The 11549-nt window shown below is 45.8% G+C and overlaps 2 protein-coding genes across 3 annotated transcripts; one reads left to right on the top strand and one right to left on the bottom strand.

Moving 5' to 3' along the window:
* Positions 1-60: 60 nt before the first annotated feature.
* Positions 61-8620, bottom strand: LOC111162056 (LysM domain containing 1). 2 transcript variants are annotated; one of them, XM_022526245.1, is made up of 3 exons: positions 7695-8620; positions 1562-1926; positions 61-1158 (listed from the first exon to the last, which is right to left on the bottom strand). In XM_022526245.1, the coding sequence occupies exons 1-3, from the start codon at positions 7872-7874 to the stop codon at positions 1020-1022; spliced, it is 684 nt and encodes a 227-aa protein (XP_022381953.1). In that variant the 5' UTR covers positions 7875-8620; the 3' UTR covers positions 61-1019. The 2 variants fall into 2 exon arrangements, with proteins under 2 accessions (XP_022381953.1, XP_022381954.1); XM_022526246.1 differs by having other exon boundaries at positions 8381-8472.
* LOC111162055 (sodium channel modifier 1) lies at positions 8617-11288 on the top strand. The gene is made up of 7 exons (XM_022526243.1): positions 8617-8836; positions 9091-9161; positions 9404-9492; positions 9593-9690; positions 9810-9898; positions 10795-10989; positions 11123-11288. Exons 1-7 carry the CDS (start codon positions 8786-8788, stop codon positions 11220-11222), a joined length of 693 nt encoding a protein of 230 aa, XP_022381951.1. The 5' UTR covers positions 8617-8785; the 3' UTR covers positions 11223-11288.
* The last annotated feature ends 261 nt before the right edge of the window (positions 11289-11549 follow it).

Here is an 11549-nt window from a genome sequence, read left to right as displayed (position 1 = left end):
TGAGAGACTGAGGCATATTTCCAAGTATCATTGGGGTCTCCTTGCCTACTTCTGCTTAAGAAACTAAAAAACAACAACAAAACAACAAAAAACCCAAAAAACCAACTGTACTGCAGATCAGTGCTACAAATTGCAAATAAATATGCAGTGAGGAGCAAGGCATAGATCAACAGGCTCTGGTGGGGAGGGAGTGTAACAAAGAAACTCCCACAACAAAAAGTCTCCCCCAACTGTCCTCTTCAAACTCCAAGGTTAATTCTTCTTTCATCCCTTAGCCTCGCATAGGCTGAACAGAGGAGCAGGTTAGAAGGGCGAACTGGTGGCATGGAGAGTTCTGGTCCCTACACTGCTGTTTTTCCTCAGAGCAAGAGTTATGAAAAAGTTATGAACTGGTTAGTCAAAACTGAGCCCAAATTCTTTACTTTGAGATTGGGGGACAGGCCCAGCACTATCTGCCATTCTCTGCAGAAGGGCTAGATCACGGACTGCCCCATCCTCAGTAACATGCTTGCCTAAGAAGGTGGGGAAGGTGGGGAACCAGTAGTCACTGGCTCACTGTTCCCGGATTCCCCTCACTCCAGAGCTATAGAAATCCTCTTTCTTCATTATAAGAGGGAAACAGTAAGATACAGCAAATAAATACTATAAGATAGCACCAAATAAATTAGGTAATACAGTCTGAAACGGGGAGGGGGTAGGGGTTGGGGGAGTCCTTGTCTCCCTGCTCTAAGGCCAAGGAATGGTAAAGGGGATGGGAAAGGCAGCAGGGACGTAAAAAGAGCCTTTTTTGAATCTAAAATACAGTTCTAGATTCAGCCCAAGAACTGAAGAGGGTTCTGTTCCCCATCCCCAATAAAGTTGGCCCAGGCCAAGGAAATCTAGATCGACTGGAGGCTGGGAAGGAGGCAGGAGGGAGGGAGGTAGGCTGGGAAGCCTTGTTCTTCAGCTTCACCTCGGGCTCCTCTCCCCCGTCAAATTGCTCCTTCAACATCTTGTTTTCTCAATCAGTTCTGGGGACATCAGAGTTTGAAGATTTCATCCTCCTGGTCCCGAAGCATCCGGGTCCGAGAGGTCCGGGTCAGAGGCACTGGCCCTAGGACTGCTCGCTGCTGCATCCGAGGGGAGCTCAAGTGAAGGCCTGAATCCTCCCCAGGTACCCTGCAGGTGAGGAAAGGAGGCATGACAGGTCATGGGAAGAACCTGAGAAAGGGCTCATGGGAAGCTGTCCTCCCCACTAACGTACATGAGCTGCTAGCTCCGAGATGGAGTCTCATCACCCTCTTGATAAATTCTCACCCTAATGCTCCTTCATGATCATCGGAGCTACAACGACACCTATTTTACCCCAATGAGAACGAAGAACCCTTTCCTGCTGCTGTACCCATCCCAGCAGCCACTGGCTCTGCTGTTGGGACCCTTCCCCCCACGGTGGGGGACAGGGTGAAAGGCTTTACCTTGTTTCTGCTGACATTGCGCTTGCTTATTTGTGTGACGGGTCAGGTTAGGCTGTAAGGATGAAGAAGTCTGCGGAGGGGCTTAAAAGGAACCATTCAAGACTCACCCACTTTCCCCCTTTCTCAGCTTCTGGGCAGCAGCCTTCTTTGACAGGCTGATCTGTGAATCAAGCTTCTTAAGGAAATCAGAGGCGGAGAGGTCATGGATAGGAGTTGGGGGTTCCCGGCCAGGTGTGGGAAGGACCTCCCCGTTAGCACGTGCTGAGCCTGTCTCTTGTTTCTTCCTGTCAGCTCTGTGTGGCGGAACTTCATCCTTACTTGACTGGGCCTCTTCCTCTCCATCCTTCTCTTCCTCAGAATCCAAACCATTGAACAGGTCTCTGGGCTCTGTCAGGATGGGGATGTAGAGGGTTTTCTTCAGGAAGATGGAGTCATTAGTATAAAGGCGGTTTGCACGCTTAATCTGTTCCATCTTTAAAAAAAAGTCACCACAATTAATGACAGTAAGAATGATCAATCTTCTACCTGTTCAGTATCTCATCCCTTTTAAAGTGACTGTACAGGGCGCCTGGGTGGCTCAGTGGGTTAAAGCCTCTGCCTTCGGCTCGGGTCATGATCCCAGGGTCCTGGGATCGAGGCCCGCATCGGGCTCTCTGCTTGGCGGGGAGCCTGCATCCTCCTCTCTCTCTGCCTGCCTCTCTGCCTACTTGTGATCTCTCTCTCTCTGTCAAATAAATAAATAAAATCTTAAAAAAAAAAAATAAAGTGACTGTACAGAGTCTTATGTGACCCTATCACAACCAAGCTAAAATACAAAGGGCTGATATTAGTATCATTCCTATTTTATTTTTTTATTTTTTTATCATTCCTATTTTATTGATCAGCGGTTACCATACTTTTCAGTGTTAGGGTCCCTTTACATTATTAAAAACTATTGAGGAAAAAAGCTTTCTTTATGGAGGCTATAGTTATCAACATTTAAGGTATTATAAATTAAAACTGAACAAACTGAAAAATGTGTATTTATATAAAATAACCCATTAGGGGCGCCTGGGTGGCTCTGCTGGTTAAGCGATTGCCTTCAGCTCAGGGCATGATCCCAGGGTCCTGAGATCGAGCTGTGTTGGGCTCCCTGCTCAGCGGGGAGCCTATTTCTCCCTCTGCCACTCCCCCTACTGTGCTCTCCTGCTTTCTCTCTGTCAAATAAATAAATAAAAATCTTAAAATAAAATAACCCATTATGGGGCACCTGGGTAGCTCAGTCAGTTAAGTATATGACTCTTGATTTCAGCTCAGGTCATTATCTCAGGGTCGTGGGACTGAGCCCCAGGTCAGGCTCCTTGCTCAGCAGAGGGTCTGCTGGAGCTTCTCCCTCTCTCCCTTGGCAACCCCCACCCCATGCTTGCTCTTGCTCTTTCTAAAATAAATAAATCTTAAAAAAAAAAAAAACCATTACATGTTAACATAAAATATTTTAATGAAAAAGGACTATTTTCCAAAACAACAACAAATGGAGCAAAAAGAGAGGCACTGTTTTACATTTTTGCACGTCATTTAAATGTCTGACTTAACAGAAGACCACAGAAGATTCTCCTATCTGCCTCTACATTTAATGGGCTATAATATTAAATGTCATGTAGCTTCTGGAAAATGTAGTTCACTCATGAGAATGAGAATGAAAAAGACAAAGCCTTATTAGCATTACTATGAAAAAATAGTTTTGACCTTGTGGATCCCTGGAGAGTCTCTGGGACTCCTAGGGATCCCTAGACCGCACTTTAAGAACTTCTGTTAAAGATGAAGGAACTGAGGCTCAGAGAGGTTAAGTTACTTGCATAAGACTATCCAGCAAGCTAAGGACAAAGCTAGAACTGGAATTCTGGGCCTTTTTACTCCTTCTGGGCATGCTTTTTCATACTGATATTAATAATTTCACTGACCAAATATTTATTACCTATTTTATTCATCACCAGACATAGTGATTGGCATTACCTTCCACTTGCCATCCAAGGTAGAAATATCAATGCCATCCTTAAGTTGCTCTTTTCTTTCACCACCTGTGCCCAAATGGTCAATAAAAATGCTGCAAAAATCTCTCCCCTGTCCAGTCTGACCTTCATTTGACCACCATCACCTTAGAACAGATTCTTAATATTTCTCATCCGGGTATTGGAACTGTTTTTTTTTTTTTTTTTTTTAACTGGTCCTCCTCTCTCCATTTCTATGTATCTCCACCTTGCTAACATCTATCTTTCTAAAAAAATTAATCTGATCAACCTACTACCCTGCTTATCAACCCCCTATGACTTTCTATTGGCTCAGAGATAAAATTCAAATTAGCATTTCAAGGGTTCTCAATCTATCTCCCTAAGTTTGGCCTCCTCTCTCTTCTTCTCCCATCTATACATTTTACCATCTTGAACTTTTCATTTTTTTTTCTGAATATTTTAGGATTTTTCACACCTTCGTGTCTTTATCTACCTAAAATACTTCTCCACCATCCCCTTCTCTGCTGAGAAAACTTCTTCTCATCAACTATCACTCCCTTTGTGTTACCTTCTCCAGGGCTCCCAAGGTATACTGTAAATATTGCCATATAATACCTACCCTATTATATTGTTATTCACCTCTTTGCATATTTGTCTTGCCCAAACTCTGTGAGTCCTTTGAGGGCAGGGATGCTGTTTCTGTATCCTAAGGCACTCCTCAGCATCACACAAACCTGGCACACAGCAGAGGTTCATTAATGCTTTATGAGTAAATAAACTAGGTAAGAAAATATAGAAACCACCAATGTAGTATGTTAGTAAAAATCTTATGCTATATATAAAGTGTTTCAAATAAAACTGGATTAATTTGAACAATAAAAAAAGTTAAAATTGGCTTGCAGTTTTTAACCTTTATTTTGCAAAGCACTTTGATGCTATAAATTTTATTTTGCCTAGATTAATATCCTAAGTCCCTACCTTCAAGATGCCATGACTTCTGTGAATTTTCTGGTGCCTTTATTATTTCCTAGAAGTGCCATATAAGACTACATCATTCCCCCCTTAAAAAGGGGCTCAGTGGGTTAAAGCCTCTGCCTTCGGCTCAGGTCATGATCCCAGGGTCCTGGGATGGAGCCCTGCATCGGGCTCTCTGCTCAGCAGGGAGCCTGCTTCCTCCTCTCTCTCTGCCTGCCTCCCTGCCTGCTTGTGATCTCTGTCTGTCAAATAAATAAATAAAATCTTAAAAAAAAAAAAAAAAAAAAAAAAGGATGTAACCAAAGCCAAACCCCAGAGGAGTCCTAGGCTGCTGAGCCATCGGCTGAGCTAGAAAGGCCATTAGAATCTAGTTAGTTTAACAGAGCAGTTCAAAGTGAGGATTTTAGAATAAGGTATCCTGGTCTGAATCCTAGCTTTACAAAGTAGACCTGTAGTCTGTAGCAAGTTATCTCCCTAAACCTCACTTTCCTTATCTTTAAATATTTGGGGACTAGTTATATCCACTTCATAAAATCTTACAGAGATAATAGGAGATGATATACAGAACTTGGCACATTCTAAATGTTCCTTAATGACAGGTAGGTGATAACTCAAGTAATTACCATTATTCAATACCTCTTCCTCATTTTACAAATGGCAAGGAAACTGAGGTCCCAGAGAGGTACAGTGACTTATGCAGCCACTCAGCTAGTAAGCAGCAGAATGAGGCCAAAACCTGGCACCCTTCACTAGACTACAGGGCTTTTATGTACTCAGAAAGGTACAGGGCTGTAAGAAAACCTCCATAAATAATTGCTAATTTACCAGTGGCACGGTTTCCTTCTTTGCATAGCTTCTGAGCCTCTGCTGGGATTGAGGGGCCACTTAGTACTTTCTTATCCACTTCCTTTGTTTAGGCCATGGCCTCTACTTGAAATGTTCACTTTCCTATCCTCCCTGTCTCCACCTGTGGAAATCTTAGCCATGCTTCCATTCATTCAAAACACATCTATGAGCTTCTATGTGATGGGGACTATGCCAGACTCCAGAGATAAAAAATTGAAAGAAAATAGTTCTGGGCACCTGAGTGGCTCAGTGAGTTAAAGCCTCTGCCTTCGGCTCGGGTAGTGATCCCAGGGTCCTGACATCAAGGCCCGCATCGGGCTCTCTGCTCCGTAGGGAGCCTGCTTCCTCCCTCTCTCTCTCTGCCTGCCTCTTTGCCTACTTGTGATCTCTGTCTGTCAAATAAATAAATAAAATAAAATAAATAAAATAAAATTCCTTTAAAAAAAAAAAAAAGTTCTGTCCCTTAAGGAAAGTACAGGTCATTGGAAAGACAAACATGTTAAAGGTATGACCTTTTATAGGTTTGTAGAGGAGCTACAGGAAGGAACTTCTAAATCTTTCAAGGCCCCTTAAAATTTCTGTAAAATCTACACTTATGTCCTTCCTAATCCCTTTCCAAATACAAATTAATCTTCTTTTCTGATTTCCAACCCTTTGTTAATATCTCTATAAACTCATCACATTCTGTCACCTGCAATCATTATCTGTGTCTCTTTATTTCTCACTAGGCTGCAAATTACATGAGGCCAATGGCTACACATTTTATTTATGTTTCTATCTCTTGGTAAGTCTAAAACAGTGCTTAAACATAGGGCTCCTGGGTGGCTCAGTTGGTTAAGCGACTGCCTTCAGCTCAGGTCATGATCCTGGAGTCCCAGGATTGAGTCCCACATCAGGATCCCTGCTCAGCAGGGTATCTGCTTCTCCCCCTGACCCTCTCTCCTCTCATACCCTCCCTCTCTCTCATTCTGTCAAATAAATAAATAAAATCTTTATTTAAAACAAACAAACAAACAAACAAAACATACCAAGCATAGAAATATTGGCTAGGGTGCCTGGGTGCCTGGGTAGCTCAGCTGCGGTTGAGTGCCTGACTCTTGAACTCTGCTCAGGTCATGATCTCAGAGTTGTGAGATAGAGCCTGGCATCTGGCTCCAAGCTTAGGAGGGAGTCTGCTTGACACTCTTTCTCTCCCTCTCTCCCTGCCCCTCCCCACCCCGTGCTTTCTCTCTCTAAAATAATAAATAAATAAATCTTTTTTAAAATGTTGGCTAAAAAAAGTTGTAATAAAAAAAAGGAGGGGCGCCTGGGTGGCTCAGTGGGTTAAAGCCTCTGCCTTCGGCTCAGGTCATGATCCCAGGGTCCTGGGATCAAGCCCCGCATCGGGCTCTCTGCTCAGCAGGGAGCCTGCTTCCTCCTCTCTCTCTGCCTGCCTCTGTGCCTGCTTGTGATCTGTCTGTCAAATAAATAAATAAAATCTTTAAAAAAAAAAAAAAGGAAATGGTGGCTAAATTTGACATGATATGAAAAAAACTCATCAATTTCAATGCAATGTATTTTTACACCTATTAAACATACCACATGCATGGCCTGAAATGCCTGGTGTAGAGAGTGCCTGTTTTGCACCATGGAGGGCACCCTACTGGAAAGAAGGCACAGAGCTGAGGAGTAAAAAAGAACCAGAAGAGATCGAGTTTACAAACTTAGAAGTAGGGGCGTCTGGATGGCCCAGTCGATTAAGCGATGGACTCTGATTTCTGCTCAGGTACTGGCCTTACAGTCCTGGGGAGGGCTCCATGCTTGCCTGTGAGTGGGCTTGGGATTCTCTCTCCCTCTCCCTCTGCAATTCACCTCCCCTCCCCCAATATAAATACATAAATCTTAAAATAACAACAACTTAAAACTAGAGTGGTTAGAGTTCTGGTCTCATAAAAATTTAGAATTAGAAACCAGCTCTCCATTGCTTGCTGTAAATGTTCAATCACTTGCAATTAAAAAGTTTTTATGTGGTTAATAGTATGAGCTTTGGAGTCAGACCTGTTTTAATTCCCGCTCTAACACTCGTTAGTTATTTGACCTTGGTTAAATTGGTTAGCCAATCTAGGTCTCAGTTTCTTCGCCCATAAACAGCAGACAATAATTGTATGCTTGGTAGGGATGTGAAAACCAAATAGGCCAATGTATGTAAAGTCTCTAGGATAGAGACTGACAGAATAAATAGAAGCAGCTCCTCTCCACTGGTATAGTGGCACAAGATTTGTCCCAACCAGACAGGGCAACACTGAGATGGGAAAAGAAAAAGATAAAGGTGAATCAGCACACAACACAATTAGGAAAATTTCTGGGGAAGTTGCCTAGAAGGGTCACTACGTTCTAATGAAGAATAAATTTCTTCTAAATAGTGTCTGCATTCCGATTGTGGAAGACTCACCGTTACCCCGTATTTGAGTGCTAGTCCAGCCAGGGTGTCTCCGGGGCCCAACTGATGCTCCAGGCGTCTTTCCCTCACCGGGGAGCAGGCAGATTGCACCAGGCTTCCGTAAGAACGAGCCCTGCTCCCTTGCAGCAGTCCTGACCCCCCGAGTGGGGCCTGTCTAGAGGGAGAAGCCATCTCCTCACCCTGCCGACAGCTGGGGTTGCAACTAAGGGAGGCCTGGCTAAGTGCCCGATAGTGACGGGACTGAGGTCTAGGAATGGATAACCAGGGGATTCCTCTCCCCTCCTGCCTCCTCTCCTAATTCTCCGCCTCCCCTGGCACTACGCGCCTCCTGAGCTCTCGTTTGTCCTCCTTCCAAGCCCCCTTCCAACAAATCTGCGCCCTGAATATTCAGTCCCTACCTGAGACTACCCTTAGCACCCTACTGACTTTGGATCCTCCCACCACAATTCGCTACGTTGACCTCTGACTTTTGAACGGTAAACCTTCTTCCACACTCTGCTCAGTTTCCCCCCTGCCCCAGTTCTGGCAGCCCCGGCCTCGGGGTTTACCCCCCACACCCAGGCTCCGTCCCGTCCCGGGGCTGGCCCGCTCGTGTCAGGAATAAATCCGGCCCATCCCTGGTGGGCTGTCGGCGGCAGAGGAGGCGCGTGAGGGCCGCGAAAGAGTTTGTAGTACACTTTCCACTCAGAGATCCTCCAAGGCCCGCTCCGCATCAAATCCGTCACAGCATCAAAATCGGTCTCCCCGTTCAGGTTCTTGTCTCTCCGGACGCCTCGAATCAGCCAAGATGCAAGGGTCGGGAGGCAGCCGAGCGGCAAGCTCTTTGAAAAAAGACTTCATATCCCGAAAGGCCCCGCGCATGCGGGGTCGCCGGATCGCGCAGGAAGTGCGGTTCCCTCGGCGGGCTGTGGGCGGGCTTTCGAGTCGCGCTGTGAATGCAGGGAAGCGCTTCCAGGGAAGTAAGGAGGCCAACCGGAAAGAAACCCTAAGGAAAAAGGAGACGCCCCATTTTTTCTACGGTGGCCTGGAAGGAGTGGGGGAGGCGGCTCAGGAGAATTGCTCGCTTCTGGGAGTCAGTCGTAATGTCTTTCAAGAGGGAAGGGGATGATTGGAGTCAACTCAATGTGCTTAAAGTAAGCGGAGAAGAGAGGAGAGCATCGGGAGCAGTTTCACTGCTGGCGGAGGGAGCTGTTTTTGTTGCTCTGGCAACAGCTGCGGTGGCGGGGGTGGGGCGCGAGAGGGAGAGACTAGAGCTGGGTAGTGACCCTCTTCTTCGCCCTGTGATCTCTGTTCTCATGGGCCTTATTCCTATTCAATCCTGGTCCCTGTCGTTTCCCTTCCGTCCCGCCCTCCTATCCCGCCGATCCTGCCCCATTCTCCCCTGTAGAAACGAAGAGTCGGGGACCTGCTGGCCAGTTACATCCCAGAGGATGAGGCGCTGATGCTACGGGATGGACGGTGAGGGCGAGGAGTGATCAATCCCAGGGTTCTGCGGTTAGAGGCTTAATAAAATTTTGTTATTAAGAGGAAGAGCGGAAGTATCTGGATTCTTTGGTGGGGAGTGAGGGACAGGGATTGGGTGGTGGAGATTGGGAGACGTCAGAGTTTGGCTTTGGAAAGGATTGCTAGGTCAAGGTGGGACCTACAGACCAGACCCCACTCACCCAGAACCAAATATCTTCTTCTCCCCTACTACCCAGCTTTGCATGTGCCATCTGTCCCCACCGACCTGTACTGGACACCCTGGCCATGCTGACTGCCCACCGTGCAGGCAAGAAACATCTGTCCAGTAAGTTGGAGGGAAGACGGAGTTAGAGAATAAACCCTCCAAATCTCTGAAGATCACTCTTGCTATTCTGTTTTTTAATTCTCTTCCTCTCTGTCTTCAGGCCTGCAGCTTTTCTATGGCAAGAAGCAGCCAGTAAAGGGAATGGAGCAGAGTCCAAGACAACAGAATGCATTGAGGCGATCAGAGACCAAGGTTGAGGTAGTCAGGGAGGGGGGGATGTGTGTTTCAGGTGGGCCTGCTGCACACCTTAGGCTTGAAGGGCTCTGACATGTTTCTAGCTCTGAAGACTCTGACTCTGTTTCCCATCTCCATACCAGGCTCCTCTGTTAACCCAGACTCGACTTACCACCCAAAGTGCGCTGCACAGAGCTCCAGACTATAATAGTTGCTGCCGCCGGAAGTACAGGTCTGTGGGGTAGGAAAGCCAGAGGTAGGGAGGGACAGAGGAGATAGATGGCTCTAAACTGATGGTATTCCAAACTGTATTCTCAGGAATACTACTATTCCTGAGATGTTAACTGGTATTTCAGAAAAAAAGAGAATTTTGTCTTTTTTTTTCTTTAGTTTTGGAAGTGGCACTTTGTAATCTACTTGAAGAGTAGTAATGTTAGTATATTTGAAGGTCTCTACAAAGTCTTAAGATAAAAAAAAAAACCTCAAAAGTTTTAACCTAGCCTTTTATTTTTTTTTTATTTTTTATTTTTTTTAAAGATTTTATTTATTCATTTGAGAGAGAGAGAGAGATCACAAGTAGGTAGAGAGGCAGTCAGAGAGAGAGGGGGAAGCAGGCTCCCTACTGAGCAGAGAGCCTAATGCGGGGCTCAATCCCAGGACCCTGAGATCATGACCTGAGCTGAAGGCAGAGGCTTAACCCACTGAGCCACCCAGGCACCCCATAACCTAGCCTTTTAAAAATTCATTTGATTCCGGGGCGCCTGGGTGGCTCAGTGGGTTAAGCCTCTGCCTTATGCTCGGGTCATGATCTCGGGGTCCTGGGATCGGGCCCCGCATCCGGCTCTCTGCTCAGCGGGGAGCCTGCTTCCTCCTCTCTCTCTCTCTCTCTCTCTCTCTCTGCCTACTTGTGATCTCTCTCTGTCAAATAAATAAAATCTTTAATAAATAAAAAAATAAAAAAAATTATTTAAAAAATTCATTTGATTCCAAAATTCCTTGTTATGTAGGATACTTACTAATATCTTGAGGAACACAGTTTAGGAAGCACTGCTATAAGGGGTTGGGAGTCATAGGAAAATTGCCCTTTTCCTTTATCACTTTTATAGACGTTGATTCTTCTCTACCCAGACCAGAAACCCCTCGTCCCTCTGTCTCCCATTCCCCTTTGCCACCCCCAGAGGTTGAGCCCAAGGGTGGGAAGATTACTAGAGAACCCATGCCCGGGACTGGCCCACAGACCAAAGAGTCAGCAACTGTCTCGTCCCCTGCACCCATGAGCCCCACGAGAAGAAGAGCCCTGGATCATTATCTCACCCTTCGAAGGTGAGTATAGAGATTCACTTTCTTCAAGTTTTCTCTTTTCTCTCTGAGTCTCTTTATTTCAGTCCTTCTCATGTTATCTGCACTAACTTAAGCCTCTTTTCATGACCTATTCTGTTTTCTCTGATATTTCTAGCTCTGGATGGATCCCAGATGGACAAGGTCGATGGGTAAAAGATGAGAATGTTGAGTTTGACTCTGATGAAGAGGAGCCCCCTGATCTCCCCTTAGACTGACAGCCTCTTTCCCCTCTCAGTTCACAAATAAATTTCAATGGGCTCTGGGAGCCTAAGTTTCCTTGAGTCTGCTTCCTTGTCCATTTTCAGGATTTCACTGGTGGATTTTTTTTAAGGAGACTGCGTGCCCAGCATGGAGCCCAAGGTGGGGCTTGAACTCATGACCCTGAGATCAAGACCTGAGCTGAGATCAAGAGTCAGATGCTTAATTGACTGAGCCATCCAGGTGCCCCCCATTTCAGGATTTTAAATCTGCATTCTTAGCCTGGCTAACTCTTCCCTGCAAGGTACATGGTTCCCCATACTTCTAACCCCTCCCCCACCTTC

Source organism: Enhydra lutris, unplaced genomic scaffold (assembly GCF_002288905.1).
Source record: "Enhydra lutris kenyoni isolate GAN:26980312 unplaced genomic scaffold, ASM228890v2 scaffoldscaffold88, whole genome shotgun sequence".
Lineage (NCBI taxonomy): Eukaryota > Metazoa > Chordata > Mammalia > Carnivora > Mustelidae > Enhydra > Enhydra lutris.
The sequence above is the reverse complement of the archived record's forward strand: the minus strand, read 5'-3'. Positions and strand labels throughout refer to the sequence as shown.